This window comes from Erythrolamprus reginae, chromosome Z (assembly GCF_031021105.1).
Source record: "Erythrolamprus reginae isolate rEryReg1 chromosome Z, rEryReg1.hap1, whole genome shotgun sequence".
NCBI classification, from domain to species: domain Eukaryota; kingdom Metazoa; phylum Chordata; class Lepidosauria; order Squamata; family Dipsadidae; genus Erythrolamprus; species Erythrolamprus reginae.
In genome coordinates, this window is record NC_091963.1 from 147,201,453 (window position 1) to 147,226,695 (window position 25,243).

The 25,243-nt window shown below is 45.8% G+C and overlaps 2 protein-coding genes across 2 annotated transcripts; both read right to left on the reverse strand.

Annotated features, from left to right (window-relative positions):
* Positions 1 to 646: 646 nt before the first annotated feature.
* Positions 647 to 11,213, reverse strand: LOC139152967 (twisted gastrulation protein homolog 1-B-like). The gene is made up of 5 exons (XM_070726443.1): positions 11,150 to 11,213; positions 9,331 to 9,459; positions 8,663 to 8,756; positions 5,539 to 5,754; positions 647 to 1,626 (listed from the first exon to the last, which is right to left on the reverse strand). The coding sequence occupies exons 2-5, from the start codon at positions 9,442 to 9,444 to the stop codon at positions 1,397 to 1,399; spliced, it is 654 nt and encodes a 217-aa protein (XP_070582544.1). The 5' UTR covers positions 9,445 to 9,459; positions 11,150 to 11,213; the 3' UTR covers positions 647 to 1,396.
* Positions 11,214 to 16,475: 5,262 nt separating this feature from the next.
* Positions 16,476 to 21,460, reverse strand: PPP1R3E (protein phosphatase 1 regulatory subunit 3E). The gene is given in 9 exon segments (XM_070728719.1): positions 16,476 to 17,957; positions 17,959 to 18,316; positions 20,503 to 20,546; positions 20,548 to 20,667; positions 20,669 to 20,751; positions 20,754 to 20,862; positions 20,864 to 20,996; positions 21,147 to 21,265; positions 21,410 to 21,460. Coding segments are annotated over 9 exon segments (1,152 nt in total). The 3' UTR covers positions 16,476 to 17,822.
* Between the last annotated feature and the right edge of the window lie 3,783 nt (positions 21,461 to 25,243).

A 25,243-nucleotide genomic window follows, 5' to 3' on the forward strand; every position in this document is an offset into this window, starting at 1 on the left:
GTTTTAAACTATGATGACAGCAAGCGGGTGATGTTCTCACAACTCGCTAAACCCAGAAACATGTTCCAAACAGCTCCGATTGACCTGTGGGTTAGTCGGAACCACAAATTCTTGACCTATAAAGCCCTTCATGGCATCAGACCAGAATATCTCCAGGACCACCTTCTGCCTCACGAATCCCAGCGACCGATTAGGTCCCACAGAGTTGGCCTTCTCCGGATCCTGTCGACTAAACAATGTCATTTGGCGGGTCCCAGGGGAAGAGCCTTCTCTGTGGCGGCCCCGACCCTCTGGAACCAGCTCCCCCCTGAGATTAGAACTGCCCCCACCCTCCTTGCCTTCCGCAAACTCCTTAAAACCCACCTCTGCCGTCAGGCATGGGGGAACTGAAATATCTTCCCCAGGCCTATGCTGTTTATGTATGGCATGTTGTGTGCATGTTTATTTTTTAATTATGGGTTTTTAGCTTTCTAATTATTTAATTTGTATTATATATTGTTTTCTGTTGCTGTTGTGAGCTGCCCTGAGTCTGCGGAGAGGGGCGGCATACAAATTTAATAAATGAATGAATGAATGAATGAATGAATGAATGAATAAATAAATAAATAAATTCCCTCTTAAAGTTAACCCACATCAGGCAGCCATGTTTCCCCCATTATTTTTATTACTACAAAATACTACAAAGATATTTTATCATTGAAAAGGAAGGATTCGAGGATTTGCGCACAGGGCTGATGTCAGCTGATTTAGAAAAAATTGGGGGGGGGGGGTTTGAAGGAAAGAAAAAAATACGAGATGGGGGTCGCAAGACAGATGGATCCCCAGTTGCAGAGGGAAAGACCAGACTGGGCAGGGGTCTTTTGTCCCCCCACCAAATTGTCCTGGCTGCTGAAAATATCTGGGTTTGGAAAAAGCAGGAAGCAGTACAGCTAAGTCCTCGACTTACATTAATTCATTTAGTGACTGTTCAAAGTGACAATGGAACTAAAAAAACCTGACTTATGACCGCGTTTCACACTTAATGACCTTTGTAACAGCCCCCTGTGGTCAAAATTCCAAGGCCTGGCTGCGTATTCATACTTAGGACTCTTGTTGTGTCCCAACCAAGGTTGTGTGATCCCCTTTTGCGACCTTCTCAACGGGAATGGCGGATTCACTTAACAGCCACGTTACTCACTTACCAACTGCGGCGTGTCGCTTAACGACCGGGGGCAAGAAAGGTCGTAAAACAGGGCGAAACTCAATTTAACAAATGCCTCGCTTAACAACATAAATGTTGGGCATTGACCATTGCGGTTGTTAAGTCGAGGACTTCCTGTAATGGCGGCATGCGGTTTGCAGGGAGGGGGAGGCTGTGCGACGCTCTGCGAGTCGGAGAAGGAGAAAGCAACACCGCTCAGTCCTGGCAGTTGGAGCAATTGGCGTGGGCACTCCCGTAGCCCTGGCAGTCCGGCCCCAGGCATTGGCAGCAGGCGCTGTGAAACCAGCGGTAGCGCCAAGCGCCCACTGACTGGCAGGCTGCGCGGCAGCGGCTCATGGACAGGCAGTCGTTGAAGTAAATGGACTGGCAAACTGGTGCTGTTGCATTCGGGCCCTTTGCGGTATCCGGATCCGGATGTGCCAGGTCTGCCAACGAGAAAGAGGAAGGTTGATAACTGAATCACAGAGTTGGGAGGGAGCTTAGAGGTCTTCTAGTCTAACCCTTGCTCAAGCAGGAGACCTTTATTTATTATTATTTATTTATTTATTTATTACTTAGATTTGTATGCCGCCCCTCTCCGAAGACTCGGGGCGGCTCACAACACGTGGAAACAAATCATAAATAATCTGACAATTTAAAATATTTAAAGATTTAAAAAAGACCCCATATACTAACAGACATACACACAAGCATACCATATATAAATTAAACATGCCCAGGGGGGAGATGTTTCAGTTCCCCCATGCCTGACGGCAAAGGTGGGTTTTAAGGAGTTTACGGAAGGCAGGAAGAGTAGGGGCAGTTCTAATCTCCGGGGGGAGTTGGTTCCAGAGGGCCGGTGCCACCACAGAGAAGGCTCTTCCCCTGGGGCCCGCCAACCGACATTGTTTAGTTGACGGGACCCGGAGGAGGCCCACTCTGTGGGACCTAATCGGTCGCTGGGATTCGTGCGGCAGGAGGCGGTCTCGGAGGTATTCTGGTCCAGCGCCATGAAGGGCTTTAAAGGTCATAACCAACACTTTGAATTGTGACCGGAAATTGATCGGCAACCAATGCAGACTGCGGAGTGATGGTGAAACATGGGCATATTTGGGAAAGCCCATGACTGCTCTCGCAGCTGCATTCTGCACGATCTGAAGACCTTAGCCCATTTCCAACAAAATGGCTGTCCAACCTCTTTCTTTCTTTCTTTCTTTCTTTCTTTCTTTCTTTCTTTCTTTCTTTCTTTCTCTCTCTCTCTCTCTTTATTTATCTATTTATTTATTTATTTATTTATTTATTTATTTATTTATTTATTTATTAGATTTGTATGCCGCCCCTCTCCGTAGACTCGGGGCGGCTAACAACAATAATAAAACAACATATAACAAATCTAATATTTAAAATAACTAAAAACCCTTATTAAAAACCAAACATGCACACAAATATACCATGCATAAATTGTATAGGCCTGGGGGGGAAAAGTATCTCAATTCCCCCATGCCTGATGACAGAGGTGGGTTTTAAGGAGCTTACGAAAGGCAAGGAGGGTGGGGGCAATTCTGATCTCTGGGGAGAGCTGGTTCCAGAGGGTCGGGGCCGCCATAGAGAAGGCTCTTCCCCTGGGTCCCACCAAACAACATTGCTTAGTCGAGGGGACCCGGAGAAGGCCAACTCTGTGGGACCTAACCGGTTGCTGGGATTCGTGCGGCAGAAGGCGGTCCCGGAGATATTCGGGTCCGATGCCATGAAAGGCTTTATAGGTCATAACCAACACTTTGAATTGTGACCAGAAACTGATCGGCAACCAATGCAGACTGCGGAGTGTTGGTGTGACATGGGCATTTTTGGGAAAGCCCATGATTGCTCTCGCAGCTGCATTTTGCACGATCTGAAGTTTCCGAACACTTTTCAAAGGTAGCCCCATGTAGAGAGCGTTACAGTAGTCGAACCTTGAGGTGATGAGGGCAGGAGTGACTGTGAGCAGTGACTCCCGGTCCAGATAGGGCCACAACTGGTGCACCAGGTGAACCTGGGCAAACGCCCCCCTCGCCACAGCTGAAAGGTTATTAAAAACCTTCAGACAGGGAGCATTTATAACTTCTGCAGGCAAGCGGTTCCACTTATTAATTGTTCTATCAGAAAATTTCTCCTTAGTTTGGTTACCATTATAGAAACATAGAAACATAGAAGTCTGACGGCAGAAAAAGACCTCCTGGTCCATCTAGTCTGCCCTTATACTATTTCCTGTATTTTATCTTAGGATGGATCTATGTTTATCCCAGGCATCTTTAAATTCAGTTACTGTGGATTTATCTACCACGTCTGCCGGAAGTTTGTTCCAAGGATCTACCACTCTTTCAGTAAAATAATATTTTCTCACGTTGCTTCTGATCTTTCCCCCAACTAACTTCAGAATGTGTCCCCTTGTTCTTGGGTTCACTTTCCTAATAAAAACACTTCCCTTATAGTATAGTGAAAAAAAGAAGATGTTGAGATACTGGAAAGAGTGCAGAGAAAATGATTAGGAGGCTGGGGGCTAAAGCATGATGCTGGAACTGAGAATGTCTAGTTTAATGAAAAGAAGGACAGGATAATAGTCTTCCATTATTTGAGGGGCTGCCGTAAAGAAGGGGGGGGGAATCGAGCTATTTTTCAAAGCACCTGAAGGCCAGACAAGGAATAATGGATGGAAACTCACCAAGGAGAGAACCAACCCAGAAATAAGGAGAAATTCCCAGACCGAACAATCAACCAATGGAACAGAAGTTGCCTTCGGAAGTTGTGGTTGCTCGAACACTGCAGGTTTTTAAAAAGAGATTGGACAACCATTTGTTTGAAATGCTATATAGGGCTGTAATGGCAAACCTATGGCATGTGGGCCATAGGTGGCGTGCAGAGCCACATCAGAGGGAAAAGGAGACTTCTCCATATGTCAGTTCCAGTGCGCATGTGTCACTAGTCAGCTGGTTTTGGGCCTTGAGGAAGGCCGTTTTGCTCTCCGGAAGCTTTTCATGAACCAAAAATGGGCAAATCAGAAATTTGGAAAAATGGACCTCGTGTCTGCCTGTTGTGCTGTTTTTCACACTCCGGGCTTCAGGAAATTTTCCCAGAGGGTTCCGGAGTGCCTGTTTTTCACCGTTGCAGGCTTCAGTGAGGCGTGACTGGATCGAAGTGTATAAAATCATGCATGGGATAGAAAAGGTAGATAGCGAAAAATTCTTTTCTCTATCAGACAATACTAGGACGAGGGGGCCCTCCCTAAAGCTCATACCCTGTTTTCCCAAAAATAAGACGTACCCCGAAAGTAAGGCATGTCAGGTTTTGCAGAATTTGCTAATATAAGGCAACCCCCCCCCGAAAATAAGGCGTAGTCAAATTTACATACGGTACGGTGGAAAAACATACGGTACCATTCAAAGCTGTTCAGAGTGGTACAGTAATAATGTGGTGTCCCCTGCTGGCCCCTTCCATCGCTTTGTACCGTCTAGTACAGCAGACACAGTCTGCTGCTGTCTCACCGCCATTACAGTCTCCACTACAGTGCGTAGACTGTAGTTCCTCTGGTGGCCGGAGGCTGCAATAGCGGGAGTATACTGTTGTACCATATAAGTGCCGTCGTTTGTGTGTGTGGGTGCCATACTGACACTGTAATCAGTGTACCGTATGGTACACTTTCTTTGGGGGTGTCAGCTTTTCTGCCTGTGAATTTGTCTTATTTGAGAAATATAAGGCACCCCCCAAAAATAAGACGTAGCACAACATTTGGAGCAAAAATTAATATAAGACAGTGTCTTATTTTCGGGGAAACACGGTAGGTAAGAAAGTGAGGACAAATCAAGGGAAATATTTCTTCACCCAGAGGGTCCTTGGTTTATGGAATTCCCTTCCAGAAGAGGTCGTGACAGCTGTCAGCCTGGAGACCTTAAAGGCAGGATTAGACAGATTCATGGATGCCAAGTGTATCCATGGTGGTTATTGAAACGGATGTCCATGTGCTGCCTCTATGTTGGTTGAGGCAGGCAGGGTTCCCTTGGGTACCATTTGTTGGGGGTCAGGGGAAAGGGAGGGTCTTGCCTTCTCTTTCTGCTCAAGACCCCATGGACAATTGGCGGGCCACTGTGGGACACAGAATGCTGGACTCGATGGGCTTTGGCCCAATTCAGCATGGCTCTTATGCTCTTATGGTCTTATGAGACTTGTATGCTTGCACGGGAAAGGGGAGGGATGTGCACAGGGGCAGTGCAGGGAGGGCGCATGTCTGGGGATGCGGGAGGGAATGGATGTGGGCACATACACGTGTGCTAGAAGAACTCCAAGGCCCCCTACTCTTCATGCTCCTCCCTCTCTGGTCATACCTGTATGCGGTCCCAGCAGAAGGTGTCCGGTATCCACGTGGTTTTGCCGAAGTTCCTCTTCTAACGACAGGGTCACGATGCTCCAGCCGAGAGCAGGGTGGTTATTGGAGAGCGCCAGGAGGGCCCGGAACAGGGATGGTACCGGAGACACCAAATCATGCATGGAACTTCGTTGGGCCGGGTGGGAAGCGGATGAAATGCGTTCATCACACAGACCTTGAGAGGAGACGACAAGGAGGAGAAAATGGGCGAGGAACAAAGGACATTTGAATGACAGGCGGTTCTCCACATCCGACCACAGTTGAGCCCAAAATTTCCACCGTTAAGCAGGACAGCGAATTTTGCCCTGTGTTGTATAACCTTTCTTGCCACATTTTTAAAAGTGGAAGCCTGCCATTGTCAGAAACTCACAAATGGTAAGAAGAGTCACAATTCACCAATGGAACAGCTTGCCACTAGAAGTTGTGTGTGCTCCATCACTGGAGGTTTTTAAAGAGATTAGACAGCCATTTGTCTGAAATTTTATTTTATTTTATTTTATTTTATTATTATTTTATTTTATTTATTTGATTTGATTTGTATGCCGCCCCTCTCCGTAGACTGGGGGCGGCTCACAACAGCAATAAAACAATTCATGACAAATCTAATAATTTAAAAACATTTAAAAAACCCCGTTATTAAGCAGACATACACATAAACATACCATATGTAAATTGTATAGGCCTGGGGGATATATCTCAATTCCCCCATGCCTGGCGGCAAAGTTTTAAGGAGTTTTAAGGTGGGTTTTAAGGAGTTTACGAAAGGCAAGGAGGGTGGGGGCAGTTCTAATCTCTGGGGGCAGCTGGTTCCAGAGTCGGGGCCACCACAGAGAAGGCTCTTCCCCTGGGACCCGCCAAACGACATTGTTTAGTCGACGGGACCCGGAGAAGGCCAACTCTGTGGGACCTAATCGGTCGGTGGGATTCGTGCGGCAGAAGGCGGTCCCGGCTAGCATAGGTAGGGTCTCCTGCTTGAGCAAGGGGCTGGACTAGAATACATCTGGGGTCCCTTATTCTGTTCCATTTTCTTCTATTCTAAATGAATGTATTCTATTCTTGTTCTTATTCTGTTTGTTCTGTTCTGTTCTTCTCTACTCCATTCCATATTTTCAATTTTCTATTCTATCCTATCCCATCCCATTTTCTATTCCATTCCCTTTTCTTTTCCATTTTCTTTTCTTTTGTATTCATTTTTTCCTTTTCTTTTCCTTTCTATTCCATATTTTTGTTCCATTCCATTCTTTATTCTACTCTATTCTCTATTCTGATTGACTGATAGAAACATAGAAGACTGACGGCAGAAAAAGACCTCCTGGTCCATCCAGTCTGCCCTTATACTATTTCCTGTATTTTATCTTACAATGGATCTATGTTTATCCCAGGCACGTTTCAATTCAGTTACTGTGGATTTACCAACCACGTCTGCTGGAAATTTGTTCCAAGCATCTACTGCTCTTTCAATAAAATTGAAAAACTGACTTAATCATCCACTTAGTGATCATTCAAAGTTACAATGGGGCTGGGAGAAAAAACAACAACTTAGTATTGGGCCTCCCAATGGTTGCAATGTTTCTGCTGTCATACGATCAAAATTCGGACCCCCGAGAACCAGCACATGTATTTTTTATTATGGTCATGGCATCCTCAGAGAATGTGAATCCCCATTTCTGACTTTCTGACAAGCAAAAGTCAAGCAGGAAAGCCAGATTCGCTTCTTAACCCCGTGACTGAACTTAAAAAGCACAGAGATTCACTTACGATGGAATAAGGAAGGTCGTAAAATGGGGAAAAACCCAACCGAACAAGTTTCTTGCTTAGCAATGAAAATTTGGGGCTTTTTTTCTAGCTTTCTTTTTTTTATTCTGCTGCGTCTTTACACCTATATTTATCTTATCTATTTGGTGTAATTTTCTATATCCCTGCCTTACGTTTTTTTAATTTCTTAATTTCTTTAGAGACTTAATTTCATTTTATTTTTTATAGATTTTTATGATAAGGGTTTTATTCTGTTTTTAATATTGGATTTGTACATTGTGTATTATGTTGTGAGCCGCCCCGAGTCTTCGGAGAGGGGCAGCATACAAATCTAAATAATAATAATAATAATAATAATAACAACAACAACAACAACAACAGTTGTTGTTGTTGTTTTTATTATTATTATATCAATACAACACAGCAAATGAGATCGCTAGGCTGGATTTCATATTTCATCACCAGTCGGGCGCTTCCCAAGTACCTAGGACTACGTGATGTAGCGGCGAATTATGTTTGCCGATCCCAGTAAAGCGGCCTTTTGCAATTGACAGATGGAGATTTTGTCAATTCTGATGGTTTTTAAATGTCCGCTGAGATCCTTTGGCACTGCACCCAGCGTGCCAAGTACCACTGAGACCACTTTCACTGGCTTATGCAGTACTTGGCACGCGTATTATTATTATTATTATTATTATTATTATTATTATTATTATTATTATTATTATTATTATTATGTCAGTACAACACAGCAAACGAGATCACTATGCTGGATTTCATATTTCATCACCAGTCGGGCGCTTCCCAAGTACCTAGGACTACGTGATGTAGCGGCGAATTATGTTTGCCGATCCCAGTAAAGCGGCCTTTTGCAATTGACAGATGGAGATTTTGTCAATTCCAATGGTTTTTAAATGTCCACTGAGATCCTTTGGCACTGCGCCCAGCGTGCCAAGTACCACTGAGACCACTTTCACTGGCTTATGCGGTACTTGGCACGCTTGTTATTGTTATTGTTTTTATTGTTATTATCCCAGAGACCAGAAAAGGCTTCCCAGAGCCTCAATGCAAACTCTGTACTTACCTGGTGTCCAAAACAGGCTGCGTGGACTCCTGAGAGGGGCGGAGCCAGCTGAAAATCAGCTGGGTGGCGCACAAATGCACACTGGAGCTAAGCTAGGAAAATGACTTGCATGCCTGCGCACATGGCTCTGCATGCCACCTGTGGCATACGTGCCATAAGTTCGCCATCACAGGGGTAGGAAAATCCCCGTTTCCTGCGTCACCCACCCTTCTCCCTTTCCCAGCCAGAGGGCAAATCATCTCACCTACGCAGTCACAGCAAGGCTGCCAGAGTTTAGCCAGGCAGAACGCGCACTGCCGACAGCAACGGGTACGGTTGTCTTTGCACTGGCACATTTCCTGTTAAGAGAAGTTGCCAAAATAATTGGTTATGGCAATGTCAGCTTTCTTCCCCCAAAAAATTCAGGCTTCTGCGTTCACCGAAAGAGAGACGTCCCAAACGACAAAACTGAAATCACCAGCAGTCCTCAAACATACGACCGTTTAGTAGTTCGACCGTTTGAAGTTGGGAGGGAAAGCGAACTACGACCGTTGTTCACTCTTATGACCATTGCAGCTTGCAATGGTGACATGGTTTACATTTGGATGCTTGACAATTGGTTTATATTTATGATTGTCATGTGATCTCCTTTTGTGATCTTCTGACAGGCAAAGTCAAGGCAGGGAACCAGGTTCGCTTAATGACCATGTTATGAAACTTAACAACTGGGGGGATTCACTGAACAAACGGGTCAAGCAAAGTCGTAAAATGGGGCAAATCTCACTTTAATAAATGTCTTCCTTAGCGACAAATATTTTGGGCTCAATTGTGGTCGTAAGTCGAGGACTACCTGTAATTGCTACTCATTTGTTTCTCAAACCTAAGTGTTTGCACCCGGATCACAGCCGTAGCTTGCTGGTCGCAACACCTTACCTGCAGCAAACACTTGCTGACGTCACTGGCACAAAGTGCTTTGTTGCACCTCTTGGCGTGGGCACCCACAGCCCATGCGGCTGCCACGAAAAGCAAAACCACCCACCAGCGCATGACTGCCAGTTGTACCTGGAAGGGAATTAAAATAGGAAGGTAGGTAGGTAGGTAGGTAGATGTATAGCTAGCTAGATGGATAATGATAGATAGATAGGTAGATAGGTAGGTAGATAGGTAGGTAGATAGATAGGTAGGTAGATAGGTAGGTAGATAGGTAGGTAGGTAAGTAGGTAGATGCATAGCTAGATGGATAAAGATAGATAGGTAGGTAGGTAGGTAGATGCATAGCTAGATGGATAAAGATAGATAGATAGATAGATAGATAGGTAGGTAGGTAGGTAGGTAGATGCATAGCTAGATGGATAAAGATAGGTAGGTAGGTAGGTAGGTAGATGCATAGCTAGCTAGATGGATAATGATAGATAGATAGGTAGATAGGTAGGTAGGTAGATAGGTAGGTAGGTAGATGCATAGCTAGATGGATAAAGATAGATAGGTAGGTAGGTAGGTAGGAAGATAGATGGATGGATGGATAGATGGATGGGTAGGTAGGTAGATAGGTAGATCATAGTTAGATGGATAATGATAGGTAGATAGGTAAGTAGGTAGATGCATAGATAGATGGATAATGAGAGATAGATAGATAGGTAGGTAGGTAGGTAGGTAGGTAGATGCATAGCTAGCTAGATGGATAACAATAGATAGAGATAGGTAGGTAAGAAGGTAGGTAGGTAGGTAGGAAGGAAGGAAGGAAGGTAGACAGACAGACAGACAGACAGACAAATGATGCAATAGATAGATATAAGAGATAGATAAATGTTAGAAGAAAAGAAGGAACATAGAGAGGAAGATAATGATAGACAGATGATGTAGTAGATAAAGAGAAATATATGATGTAGAGATAATAGATACATGATGGAAGGAAGGAGGATTTATAGATGTATTGATTGATTGATTGATTGATTGATTCTGATTATTCCTTTCTTTCCCTCATTTCTTCCTTCTGATCCCGCCCTCTCATTTTTCTTGTTTTATTCTATTACCTTTTCCTTCCTTCTCCTCCTTTTCTTTTTCCCTTTCCTCCCATCATTTCCTTCCTTTTGATTATTCTTCCCTCCTTCCTACCATGGTTGATCCCTCCGCAATCCATATTTCCTTTCCTCCTTCCTCCTTCCCTTCCTCTTCCACTTCCCTCCTCCTTCTTCCTTCCTTCCTACCATCTCCTCCTCCGCGTTCCCCTCCCTCTCTCCCTTACTGCCTTTTCTTTCTCATTCTCCCTCCATCCCTTCTCTTTTTCTTTACGTTTTCTCATTCTTCCTACCCCTTTCCCTTCTTTCTTTCTTTCTTTCTTTCTTTCTTTCTTTCTTTCTCCTGTTCCTTCTTTCCTTTCTGCACCGGATTTTTTTCTTGGGGGAGGGGAGATTATGCCCCATACTGTGGAAACCTGGGGGGGGGGTTGGATTTGGAGAGAGAGAGACCCTCCCTCTAAGACCGGATTGGATCCGTGGGGAAAGAGTAGTCCGCCCCCCACCTTCGAAAACTCCCCCCACCCCACCCCAAATCTACGTACTGGACTTTGTTGGCTTAAACAGGGGGGGGGGGGGGGTTGAAGGTCTCCGTTGGAAAGACCTGGGAAAAGTAGGCGCAGATGAGAGCCTACAACCCCCCCCCCCCCAACCCCGTTCGTTCTTCCTTCGAGAAGCGAAGATTTTTGCCCCAAAGAAAAAGAAAAAGCAGCGGCCAAAACGCGGCCGGAGTTTACCTGGGCAAGCGGAGAGTCTGCGGCCGTCTTTTGGGGGCGGGGGAAGGGCGAAGATGGGTCTCCCCCCCTCCCGTTTTTTCTCCGGGAGGAGAAGGCGGAGGAGGGGAGAGGGGACCGAGGGGGGGGGGGCTCAGGGGACGAGCCGGGCAGGCCGGGCGCGCGCGGGATGGGAAGGCGGTGGGTGGGGAGGGGTGGGGAGGGGAAGAGCGGGCCTCCTTTTCTTCCTCCCCCTGCCGCCCCAAATGCGGGCAAGCCGAGAGGACGGGCAGGTGGGGGCTCCTCTGGCTTCTCTTTATGCAAGCCGCTATTTGGGGGCCTTCCTTCCTTCTCCCCTCCGTTCCCATCCTTCCTTTCATCCCTCCCATCTTCCCTTCCTCCTTTCGTTTCTTTCTCTCCCTCCCTTTTTTCCTCTCCTCCCTCTTTGCCTTCCTTTCTGCCTTTTCCCTATTCCCCCCCTCCTTTTTCTTTCTTCTCTCCACCCTTCTTTCTTTCCTTTCCCTTCTTTCTCTCCTCTCCTTCCCTTCCTTTCTACCTTCTCTCTATTCCCTTTCTTTCCTTCTTTCTCCCATTTCTCTTTTCTTCCCTCCCTTCTTCTTCCACTCTCTCTCCTTCCTTCCTACCTTCTCATCCTCCCCATTCCCTTCCCTTTCTTCCTTTTCTTTCCCTCCCTCCCTCTTCTCTCTGCTTCCTTCTCTTCCAACCTTCCTTTCTTCCTTCACCTGGTTGCATCCTCCTCTTCTTCCTCTTTTCTGATCTTCCTTTCAACTGTCACCCATCTCACAAAGACACACACACACTTCGCCCTTCTACAAAACCTCACTGTTAAGCTCTTTGGACAAGAGGATAACAACAACTCTGGTGTGTCTGGCAAGCCAAAACCTCCCATTGTGGGTCTGCCTTGAAAAATCCCAGGTTTCATCCAGCTGCCCCTCAGGATCCCCTGGATTCAGGGGTGAGCAGCAGGCAGGACGGGGTGGAATACAGTTCCACCGGCAGAAATGAAGATGTGTGTGCAGCTCCAGCTGATTGGCGGCTCTCACTTCCTGGATTACTGGGCTCAGCTCCACTGCTGCTGTTGCTGTGTCTGCGCTCCTTGCTTTTTTCCTCTTTCCTCCTTCCTGGCCGTGGATGAGCTTCCCTCTCTCCTGCCCGGCTGCCCTCCCGCCTGAGGTGCCAGCAGAAGGCGTGGGTGGAAGCGGTGCTGGCAGCATTTATGCTTCTGGCAGCACCGGTTCACCTGCCAACCCAGACTGAGGCGAGTGCGGGAAACACGAAGCAAATTGACCTCCCAGTAAGTGACACTGGTGAGGTTGTAAGTCGAGGCCTTAACAGTTCACTTGCACGATGATGATTGTTCAAGCCACTCCCACCTGGTCACATGGCCGGCAAGCCACTCCTACCCAGTCACATGAACATTAAGCCACACACACACACACAAAATAAGCCACAGGCACAGTGTGGCAATAAAAATTTTGGCTGCCCAATACTGCCTGGATTCAAAAAGCTGCAGATCTTTATGCCAAAAAGCATAGTCTACAAGTTTACAGAGAGGGGCCGCATACAAATTTAATAAATAAGTAAATTAATTAATGTTTCTTGGGTATCAAATATGGATTTTGGAATCTCTGGGTTTTCCTTCCATGTTTATTTATTGGGCAGAGGATTCATTTTCCTCCCTGGGGGAAAAATGTTCAGTTATTAACAGGAGCTGAATGAACAAATGTAAGTTTCTTTGGTATCTAGCAGAAAGAAATCTCTGCCTTAAATTCACTACAAATACATTATTATTCATTTATTTATTATTTATTATAAATAAATAAATAAATAAGAAATCTCTGCCTTAAATTCACTACAGATACATTAATAACACAGGTCTATAAAAAATTTTTTTGTAAAGGTCGCAGTTGACCTTGTAATTTTCTGAGTACTTTTTTTCTTGTTCTGATTTCAAAAATGTGTAGTTTTTCTGTAGCAGGTATAATTTCCATGGAGCAGCATCGTTATTATAAGGTATAGGAAATATACTGTTGGCATTAAGAAAAGAAGTAATTACCACATACATTGAAAATGTAGAAATAATGTAATGACAAAAATGCTTCTATATCAGAAACTTTATGTGATAGAACAAAACTGAACATACATTTGGTACCTCTACTTACAAACTTTCCGTGACCAGGTTCTTAAGTAGGAAAGTTTGTAAGAAGCAATTCTTCCCATAGGAACCAATGTAAAAGCAAATAATGTGCGCAATTGGGGAAACCACAGGGAGGGTGGAGGCCGTTTCCTCCCAGGAGATTCCTAGAGAGACCCCACGGAGGCTTTTCCCTGCCTTTTCCGGCCCTATTTCCTCCCAGGAGATTCCTAGAGAGACCCCACGGAGGCTTCTCCCTGCCTTTTCCGGCCCTATTTCCTCCCAGGAGATTCCTAGAGAGACCCCACGGAGGCTTTTCCCTGCCTTTTCCGGCCCTATTTCCTCCCAGGAGATTCCTAGAGAGACCCCACGGAGGCTTTTCCCTGCCTTTTCCGGCCCTATTTCCTCCCAGGAGATTCCTAGAGAGACCCCACGGAGGCTTCTCCCTGCCTTTTCTGTCCGTTTCCTCCCAGGAGATTCCTAGAGAGGCCCCACAGAGGCTTCTCCCTGCCTTTTCCGGCCCTATTTCATCCTAGGCGATTCCTAGAGAGGACCTGCAGAGGCTTCTCCCTGCCTTTTTCGGTCAGTTTTGGAAGCTTGGGTTTGTAAGTGGAAAATGGTTCTTGAGAAGAGGCAAAAAAATCTTGAACACCCAGTTCTTATTTAGAAAAGTTCGTAAGTAGAGGCACTCTTAGGTAGAGGTACCACTGTATTTTTGGAATCAGCACTCCATAAACTCCATAAACCAGACATATTACCTTTGCTGAGGATTTTTTTGTGTTGACCAGTGTAATTAAATGTTTGACTGTGGCTATCAGTTTCCCATACTCCTGACATTTTCAGCTATTGGGCATGGGGATGGTTTGGTGGCGGCAAAGGTGGGGGCTTCCTGCCTGTTCGGACCAGTTCTTTAGGAGCAGTAGTGGGAATCCCCCTCCCCCACTCACTGAACCAGCATCTATGGCTGACTGGACATGCTGCCATCTGGTTTTTTGCTTCTGTGCATGCACAAAAGCTCTTTTTTTTTTAAGCACTGTGCATGCACACCCATGCGGCAAAGGAGGAAGCAAACCAGCAGTAAGGTAAGCCAGAACCTACTCTGGGCTCTTAAGGCCCTTAATGGTGTTCCTAGAATTCCCGGTGCTGCCTCCCACTGAAGAAAGGGGAGATGTAAAAGTTAAGCTATAAAATGCCCTTGTATTACACCTTCACTTTTTCAGTTCAGAAAAAAAGTGTAGCAGAATCTGGAACATGCAACTTTAAGATGCGAGGACTTCAACTCCTAGAATTTTTTAGCTTTGCTCAAGAATCCTGGGGAATGAAGTCCACATATCTTAAAGTTTCTGAGGTTCAGAGATACTGATCTGGAGGAACTGTTATAAAAATGGGGAATTCTTAAGGTTCTTCTCACCCCTATTGGATCAAACTACTTATTCCAGAAATGGCATCTCAGATTTTCACAGAATCTTCTAGCCCAGGAATGTGGAAATTTATGGCCCCTTTTATGACCTGTGGACTTCAACTCCCAGGATTCAGTTCCCACTGGCTCAGGAATTCTGGGAGTTGAAGTCCACAAGTGAAAAGGGCTGTAGTTTTCCATTTTTGCCCCAGTTGGTACGGCTGTGAATTCTAGGGACTAAACTGCCCATGTCACAAAATTATCGGAAATACCCCTATCTGCTACAGTGTGAGTGCCGTTCAGACATTATTACCATATTTTTCAGAATACAGTGATACCTCATCTTACAAACCCCTCGTCATACAAACTTTTTGAGATACAAACCCAGGGTTTAAGATTTTTTTGCCTCTTCTTACAAACTATTTTCACCTTACAAACCCACCGCCGCCACTGGGATGCCCCGCCTCCGGACTTCGGTTGCCAGCGAAGCGCCCATTTTTGCACTGCTGGGATTCCCCTGAGTCTCCCCTCCATGGGAAACCCCACCTCCAGACTTCTGTGTTTTTGTGATGCTGCAGGGGAATCCCAGCAGGGGAATCCCAGTAGCTCAAAAACGGGTGCTTCGCTGGCAACGGAAGTCCGGAGGTGGGGTTTACCAGCGAGGGGAGCCTCAGTGAAATCGCAGCATCGCAAAAACACAGAGGTCCGGAGGTGGGGTTTCGAGGACTTTGGTGTTTTTGCGATGCTGCGATTTCACTGAGGCTCCCCTTGCTGGGAAACCCCACCTCCGGACTTCCGTTGCCAGCGAAACGCTCGTTTTTGCAATGCTGGGATTCCCCTGCAGCATCGCAAAAACACAGAAGTCCGGAGGTGGGGTTTCCCAGAGAGGGGAGCCTCAGGGGAATCCCAGCAGCGCAAAAACGGGCGCTTCGGCTGGCAAAAGGGGTGAATTTTGGGTTTGCAAGCATTAATCGCTTTTCCATTGATTCCTATGGGAAACATTGTTTCGTCTTACAAACCTTTCACCTTAAGAACCTTGTCCTGGAACCAATTAAGTTTGTAAGACAAGGTATCACTGTATAAGACACATCTTACTCCCCTAAAAGAGGCTGGAAATTTGGATACGTCTTTGAATGTGGCTTTTCCAAAGCTTTTTTTTTCCCCCAGCCCAATGAGGCGCTAACAATCTTCTGGGATATTCCAAGGCTTGCAGGCTTTTTCATTGCTTCTCCCTCCAAAGAGTGTTTTTTCCAGCCCTAAGTCTTTGCAGGCTTTTTTTCATTGTTGCTCCCTCCAAATAAGTTTTTTTTAAAACCAGGTGATAAAATAATGTGCTGAAGACTACTAAGGACACTAGCCAGATGAATATCTGGTAGGCAGATTCCTCCACCACCACCATTATCCTCCCCAAAAACTAAGGTGCATCTTATACTCCGAAAAATACAGCAAGTTCTTTTAGTGTCTTGGTAGAAAACAACTTAGAAGTTCATTAAGCATTGAAAGGATTTTAATGTTAGGACGTTCTATCCTCCATAAAAGCACTGATCTGCAGTTTATGCTTATGTTTCTAAATAGGTTTTCTGGATTTTTTTCGCCAGGATTAAAACTAAACAAAACATGAGATGGATCAGGGTCCCCGTGACGCATGGATGAAAATTACACAGTAAGAAACGCCCCATCAGGAATAGCAAGGGTGATTTTTCCCCCCCTTTTAACCAGCCAGCATAGAAGTAAACTAGGATGTGAAGAGAAGTGTTAATACATTCATTCATGCAGAAAAATGAGGAGACAGCATGTGCAAATTAGTCTTCTTGGAATGGAGATGCAAAATGTTTTCCCCAAGGCGAGGAAAACAGGAAATTGAAGATCTCTGATCTTCATCCACATAGGTGTGGATGCAACAGAACAGAACAGAATAGAATAGCAGAGTTGGAAGGTCTTCTAGTCCAACCCCATGCTCCTCGGGTGCCGAAAAAGTTTGGGCGTACACTATTGTGCATGCGTGAGTGCCCACACCCATAATTCAATGCCTGGGCAAGGCAAAAACAGCTTCCCCCGCCCCCCGAAGCCCTCTGGAGGCTGGAAGTGGCCTCTTTCCCAACTTGGCTTGTGTTTTGCCCTCCCCAGGCTTCCCTGGAGCCAGGAGAGGGTAAAAACACCCCCCCCACCCCGTTGGAGGCTCTCTGGAAGCCAAAAACGCCCTCCCTGAACCTTTGTGCAAGCCAAAAATCAGCTGGCTGGCACACACATGGACGTTGGAACTGAGCTAGAGCAAGTGCCACAGGTTTGCCATCACTGCCCCATACCATTTCAGACAAATGGTTGTCCAATCTCTTCCGAAAAACCTCCAGTGAGGGAGCACCCACAACTTCTTGTGGCAAGCCGTTCCACTGGCTAATTGTAATTTCTGTTTAGTTCTAGCTTGCTTCTCTCTTTGAATGAGTTTCCATCCGTTGCTTCTTGTCCTGCCTTCTGGTGCTCTTGGAGAATAGGTTCTCTGTGTCAGACCCTCAGATATTGGAAGACTTCTATCATGTCATCGCCTAGTCCTTTTCATTAAACCAGCCATGCCCATTTCATGCAACCGTTCTTCATATGTTTTGGCCTCCAGTCTCCAAATCATCTTTGTCGGTCTTCTCTTATTCTCTTTTATTCCGATCCCTTTCTCTCCAAAATCTCCAGGGTACCAAGGTTAGTTTACAAGATGGAAGTGTAGAACTCTGATGACATTGTTGTAGGCTAACATTTTTTTTACCCTTTTCTCGTGGACCTCTCCGCACTTTATCCTTCGGAGGAGAATCCCCCCACCCCACAAAGGGGTCTTCCTTCCCCACTTAACACCGGCACTGGATTTGGATTGTGAGCAAGTCAGCAAGTCTAAACAAAGAGTAGTCTTCCTCGCGAGGTGACGGTCCAATGTCAGGAGTTGTGTGAATGCTCTGCCGGGGGTCGCAAAAGCTACAAGCAATGAAAAGCCTGCTGGGGGAACAGGAAGCAAATCCCAGTGTCTGAGTCAATTCTGGTGTGTCTGTGGGTGGGGGTCCACGTGCCTTTTGGGCTCCAACCTTGATCTTCTACTTTTCCTATCAAATTTAAGGTCCAGCAATCTCCCCGTCTTTTCTTCTCAGGAGACAGAGTTTTGCCTACAGAAAGTGTATCCAGCCAGTTTCACAGCAATCTTGGATGGGGCTGGGGAACTCGTCTTCCTCAGCGACGCAAAGAGGAGGCCGCAGAGAGTAGTTGCGCCCCTGGTTGTTGTCCCAGAATTCCTTCCCCCCCCACCAGGTAGCAGAGGGCAAACTCGAGCACCACTCCGGCGGAGAGCGGGACTGGCAGGGGCAGCCGGAAGGCAAAGCGGTCGGCGTGGTCCCGGTCCCGACCTGCGGGGGCAGCGTACGTGGCGCGAGCTTCGTGCTCGGTGGCCCAAAAGTTCCAGCTGTATCGCACGGAGACCCTTTTCTCATAGGCCAGATTGAGTACACGGATGGTGCCAGAAACACAGGATCCCTCGGCCCGGACGCCTTCCAGCAGCACACACTGGGCCAAAAGACGGGGCAGGAAATCGGGCATGCTCAGAGGGTCCAGGAACATCGGCTCCAGCAGCCGGGTCTGCAGGTTCAAAGATTCCTGAGGAGGTAAAGGATGGGAGAGCAAGGATTAATCAATTCCTTTTAATGACCCCATAATAGAAACAGGGAAACATAGAAGTCTGACGGCAGAAAAAGACCTCATGGTCCATCTAATCTGCCCTTATACTATTTCCTGTATTTTATCTTAGGATGGATATATGTTTATCCCAGGCATGTTTAAATTCAGTTACTGTGGATTTACCAACCACGTCTGCTGGAAATTTGTTCCAAGGATCTACTACTCTTTCAGTAAAATAATATTTTCTCATGTTGCTTTTGATCTTTCCCCCAACTAACTTCAGATTGTGTCCCCTTGTTCTTGTGTTCACTTTCCTATTAAAAACATTTCCCTCCTGAACCTTATTTAACCCTTTAATATATTTAAATGTTTCGATCATGTCCCCCCTTTTCCTTCTGTCCTCCAGACTATACAGATTGAGTTCATTAAGTCTTTCCTGATACGTTTTATGCTTAAGACCTTCCACCATTCTTGTAGCCCGTCTTTGGACCCGTTCAATTTTGTCAATATCTTTTTCTAGGTGAGGTCTCCAGAACTGAACACAGTATTCCAAATGTGGTCTCACCAGCGCTCTATATAGCGGGATCACAATCTCCCTCTTCCTGCTTGTTATACCTCTAGCTATACAGCCAAGCATCCTACTTGCTTTCCCTACCACCTGACTGCACTGTTCACCCATTTTGAGACTGTCAGAAATCACGACCCCTAAATCCTTTTCTTCTGAAGTTTTTGCTAACACAGAACTGCCAATACAATACTCAGATTGTGGATTCCTTTTCCCCAAAGTATTGCATTGGCAGTTCTGTGTTAGCAAAAACTTCAGAAGAGAAGGATTTAGGGGTCGTGATTTCTGACAGTCTCAAAATGGGTGAGCACTGTGGTCGGGCGGTTTATTTTGCATTCTAGAGCCTTCAGAGAAGCTTCCTGAAGCTCCAGAGTGCAAAAAACAGCCCAACAAGAACACCAGAAGTATGTTTTTCTAAACTTCCGGTTTGCCCATTGGGTGATTTTTGTGCACTCCGGAGGGTGAAACAGCCTTCTCCAAAGCTGAAAATCACTGGCTAGGGCATGCATGAGCACTAGCACTGATGTAGGGCAATGACTCATGTGCCCTCCGATAGGTTTGCCATCACGGGCCCAGACCAATCAACAACACTTCTTACTTCCCTTCTTTAGACTTTGAAGGCACAGGAACATGTGCAGGGCGTTAGGAGCCTTAAGTAATTGGTCCCTATCATCTGCGGAGCTCAATAATATTTAAATAAATAAATGAATAAATAACAAGTCTACAGAAAGGGGCGGCATACAAATCTAATAAATAAATAAATAAAACCAGCAGGAAAAAATGTGGAATTGCCACCCGCAGACTTTCGGCAGCCGAAAACTATGGCGACCAGCTGACAAGGGTTTTTTGTTCTTGTCACTTGAATCTCTAAAGCCTTGAATGTTTTGGGTTTTTTTGCAAAGTACCTTATTATTCCTAGAAATGGTTTTTTCTTCTTCTCGGTTTAGAATTTTGCACTGATTCAAGGCCAGTGTTTTAACGCGCTGACATTTTCTTTCTTTTTTTTAAATTAGAAGTAATAGAAACTGTCTGCCTTGAATAAAGCTCCCAATATAGTCATAACTTCTGGGCTATGCATTATTCAGCTGGTTTTAAATTGGCTAGCCCTGTTGCCATGACGTTGTTGTTTTCTTGCTAATGGATTTAAAGGTAAATCCTCAGGCACCGTACAGATATCTGGAAAACAGGGGATGAGATTCTATTCTATTCTGTTCTGCTCTATTCCGTTCCATTCCATCCTTTCTCTCCTCTCCTCTCTTCTATTCATATTCTATTCCATTCTTTCCCTACTACCCTCCTCTACTCTAATGAAGTAGTCTATTCTATTCAGAAACTGTATCTTGCTTAAAACTGGCTTACGACAGCACCCCCTTGTGGCCACTGGAGGCAGCACTATTTCGGTTGCAAGGAAGACAATGTTGACCTTTAGGGACCTGTTCCTGTTGCCACCACCACCACCACCCCCGCCGCCCTCAACAAAACGAACATCCCGTTCTTCTCCTTTGCTGGGGAAAAGAAATCGCGTGGTTCTAACTTTTATGGAAGGCTCACCCAAACCCCCACCCCGAGGTACTTCCAGGCAGGATCAACCCCCTTTACCTTCAATGGTGGGGCAGAATGGCAGACACGGCGCAAAGTGGCTGAGCGAGTCGCGCCATCAGCTGGTTGTGGACCCTCTCTGGCACCTGAGGGAGATCGTTGGGCCAAAACTGCCGCACGCTGATCAGCTCCAGGCCCAAGGAGTCGGCGAAGCGCACCCTCTTGCGAGTCCTGGGGGCTACGGCTGCGGGATGCTCCTCGTATCCTACCCTGAGCTGGGGCTGAGCGAGTCCGGCGCCTTCCCCTCCTTTTAGGTCCCGGAAGAGATGGCGACGTCTCTGGGGCCTGCCTCGCGGCCTGCCCTCGGACTCGGATTCAGAGCCTTCGGTTCCCGAATCCTCTGCGATGCTCGGACGGGCTGTGCGATAATAGGGCCCTCTCGTACAAGCCAGCAATGTAGCTTAAGTTGCGGGGAATGTTGCTGGGGGTCAAAGGGGAAGGCTGAGCGCGGGCCCATAGGAGCAAAGTGGCCGACCTCTCTTCCGTACGGACCAGCTCACTTACCCTGGCCAATCGATTATGATATTTTAATCGAGGTTACCTTTAGGGAACACAGCCCTTGGTCAAGCCTTCCCCGAGATTTGTCCTTGCTGTCACGGTGCCCCAGGGTTGTCCCCCGTCCTATATTTCTTTGGGTGTGGGTGGGAAGACTTGCCTCTTGATCATTCTCTTGCTCGTCTTCCGATCTTCAGAGCACTGAGATCTACTTGGATCCTGCGACTTCCTCGGACCGCGGATTCCGAAGTCTTGTTGCTGCTCAGCAATCGTTCTGTTCTTCACAGGAATTTTTGCAGGGGTGGGTGGCAGGAATAAATGCCCGGTTGTCTGCCATCAGTGATCTCTGTTTCCCCCATGAGTCTTCTGCCTGGTTCCATTCTAGCAGGAGAGAAGGGGAGTTGTCTGCCCAAGATCCGTTACTTGTAACGTTAGGTCTGCTCCTTCAGTCACAATGTCGTATGTCTGCCTCATCTCTGCTTTTGGTCCTATCGCACCAGCCGTCTAAGCTGCCCTCTGTCTTTCTTGCTTATCTACGTCTCCTGAACTTGCTGACATCTTAGGCAGATGCTAAGTGTGCAAACACCCTCTCCCTTAGGCTATTGACCCAATTGGGGTGGGGGATTTTCACCTCTTGCCAAGGGGCTCCATCATTGCTTTCTGCCTTCCAGCTGTCACTCACTCCGTCCGATTGCCTCTCCCTCTGGTTCAATCCTTCTCTAACTCCACCGAAGCCCGCCTTGTCCATGCAACAGCGTCTTTTCCTTGTGAGCTCACAAGCTTATGAGTTTTATTTTTGGGCGGGTGGGGGGGGCAGTTCTGTCCAGCCAAAGTTGACTTCAAAATGACTCTCGCCGCCAGTCTTGGAAAGCTTGGGCTTCCACTTTCTGCCCGGATCGATGTTTGAGCAAGGAATCTTTGCAGAAAATCCCCGAATCGCACCCAAAATGAGAGTTCTGGAAGAGCGGCGAAGGAAAGAGTCTCTAGGTTGAGACTCCGAAAGGTTTTTTTTTTACTTCTGGAAAGGGAGGTCCAGGTGCCAAGGACAAAGTGTCTCTTTTAAAAAGAGATCTCCGTGCCAAGAAATGTTTCCACTGAGATGAATAATTCAGGTGATCGAAGGGAGTTAATGCACTGACACAAGACACCGAAAGGAGAAAGCCTCACACTCACCGAGGAAAGAGAGTGGATCAGAATGGGGGGTCATTGACATGGATCAGTTTGTAAACAGGGAGGTCAGAAATGGGATCCAGCCATGGGCGGACTTCCAGGACTGCCCTGAAGGAGTAAAGCAGAGACATTTTCCAGGTCCCGTCCCCCCCCCTGGCAAGGACATCTTATAACTTCGGATATCAAAAAAGGAGGGGTGGTGTTGGTTGGTGGGATCATTAACTAGAAATCCTGTTTATATCTGAATCACTGAGGTTTATTCGTCCGGTCATGAATAATGAATCTCCATCTTGATCGGTCAAAATTCCCTTGAGCTCTTCGTCATGCAGTATAGAAAGGGTTGAGCTATGCAATTTTTAAAAATGGAGGGAGGGTCTTTTCTCGTTCTGATGCAAATTGACCAACTTCTTCCAGACCACCGAGTCTGGGTGGTCAAGCCAGGAGGAGAAACTTTAAGGCAACTTCTGAAGATACCCGAACCCAGCTATTTCACTGGTCTGTCTGTCCGGAGAGATGGACCAAGTTCCTTGGCTGTTCTGCAATCTATGATAGTAGCAGCTTTAAGATAGGTGGACTTCAGCTCCCAGAATTCCCCATGCTGGCTGAGGAAAGCAGCTTTACAATGGGTGGACTTCAATTCCCAGAATCCTCCATGCTGGCTGAGGAACCAGCTTTAAGATGGATGGACTTTTATTCCCAGAATTCCCCATGCTGGCCGAGGAAGCAGCTTTAGGATGGGTAAACTTCAATTCCAGAATTCCTCATGTTGGCTGATGTTGGAAGAAAAAAACTGGTGCAGTCCCAAGCTGGAAGAAAGATGCTGGAAATAAAATGGAGTCCGGTTGCAAAGGAAGAGGTTCTCTTGTTTATTTGGTATGCCAGTAACTTTAGTGATAGCAGCAGGTTTCCAGGATGGTTGATGAAATGGGGTTGGGAATAGGTAGGCTTTAATACATTCTTTGGGGCTTTGTGGATTGAGATGCCTGTCACAGTGTGTGTAATTTAATATTTTAATTTATTTATTTATTTTATTTATTATTTGGATTTGTATGCCGCCCCTTCTCCGAAGACTCGGGGCGGCTCACAACAAGTGAAAAACAATCCAATACAATCCAATTAATTAAAATATTATAAATTTAAGAAAATCCCCTATACTAACATACACACATACAGGCATACCATATATAACTTCAACGTGCCCAGGGGGAGATGTTTAGTTTCCCCATGCCTGGTTGTTGCCAGATTCCTATGGGGCCATTGTTCGCTCTTCAGACAAAAAGGGGAAGTGTAAATTCTCGGTATTTGTCTGAGCTAATCTTGTCAGCTTTGGCTTGCCTAATTGTGTTGCTTATCTGGGGTCTCTTTGCTTATGAATAGATTGGCCCAGTCTCTCTGAATGGATAAGAAATCTCCATTCCTAAAGACAGCCTCTTCAAGCTTCTGATTGAGGCTGATTTCCTGCGGATGGAAGTCTGGTACTGCTTTCTGCCTTTAATAACACATTTCTCCATTTCTCCTTTGGAAATAAAATATTCTGCCTCTTTTATTATTACCCAAAATATTTCATTCTCCAGGGGAGGGGGGATGAAACATTTTGGGCAATATTAAAGGAGGCAAAATAAGGGGAAATGGAGAAATGTGTTATTAAAAGCAGAAAGCAGTACCAGACTTCCATCTGTAGGAAAACAGCCTTGGTGCAGTGGGTATCGCTAGCTGATGAGGCCAAAATAAGGCCAAATAGATCTATTCTAGTCTCCCTTAATTTTCAATTCAGAAAAAAAAAAACATGTGACACATATAGATAGAATTGTCGGCTATCAATAAAATTAACTGCCTTGGAAATGGCCCTGGGTTGGCGGGCTGAGAGACAAATAAGGAGCTGTGATGTTCCTTCAATACACCAGGGTGATTCGACACAAAAATATGTAACCCTTCCCTAGTGCAGAGTTGAAGGGATTGGATACTGTAGCCTAGAGGATAATCCTCTGCCTTACAAGGCAAAGGTTGCAGGTTCAAGTCCCAGTGGGTATGGCTAGCTGATGAGGCCAAAATAAGGCTGAAATAGATCTATCCTAGTCTCCCTTAATTTTCAAATCAGAAAAAAAAACATGTGACACATATAGATAGAATTGTCGGCTATCAATAAAATTAACTGCCTTGGAAATGGCCCTGGGTTGGGCTGAGATGACAAATAAGGAGCTGTGATGTTCCTTCAATACACCAGGGTGATTCGACACAAAAATATGTAACCCTTCCCTAGTGCAGAGTTGAAGGGATTGGATACTGTAGCCTAGAGGATAATTCTCTGCCTTACAAGGCAAAGGTTGCAGGTTCAAGTCCCAGTGGGTATGGCTAGCTGATAAGGCCAAAATAAGGCCGAAATAGATCTCCTTTAATTTTCAAATTCAGCAAAAAAACCAAAACAAAACATGTGACATATATATACACACACAGTATACAGTATATACATATACACATAAATATATTTATATATTTTTTTGTGTGGTGTAACATATATTTGCTGATAATGAAAAGGAAGGGGGACTAATGTTCTGGTTTCTGGTAAAACTTTAGCTATTACAAATAACTCTTACTAAATGCAGTATTTCATAAACAAAGAAACTCCATCTTTATTTCTCTTCCCTTCCGTATTCAAAATACAGTTCATACTAGCACATTCCTCTCAGCCTTCCGTTATCTTTCTTAATTGCATTCCTCATACATTCCTCCCAGCCCTTCTCTGTTTAACAAGATTTATGTACTCACAGCATGATTCAAAAACAGCAGAAATGACTGTAAAATAACACAGAATGCATTTGCTTAGGAGCTGAACGGAAACCTTTCATTTTCGCCTTACAACATTGAAACTCCACACTTCTTCCCCACTGACCCCGACGTACTAAATACATCACTTCAGTATTTAACCCATTCCTCCCAATATCTTCTTCCAAACACCTGTTCTTTACGTTTTTGGACCCTTCTGAATTTAGGATTGATCCAGCAAACGTCTGATTCTTCCTTGCTAGATTCTGGACTCATAGCCACATCCTGTGGCTGGCCTCCCACCTATTCTACTACCTGTAACCC

Coding starts and splice junctions, on each gene's coding strand:
- LOC139152967 (XM_070726443.1), bottom strand. CDS start 9,444: ATGCGCTGGTGGGTGGTTTTGCTTTTCGTGGCAGCCGCATGGGCTGTG. Junction 5,755..8,662: donor GCCTTGCTGTGACTGCGTAG/GTGAGATGATTT, acceptor TCTCCTCTCAAG/GTCTGTGTGATGAACGCATT. Junction 1,627..5,538: donor TCTGCTGGGACCGCATACAG/GTATGACCAGAG, acceptor TCTCGTTGGCAG/ACCTGGCACATCCGGATCCG.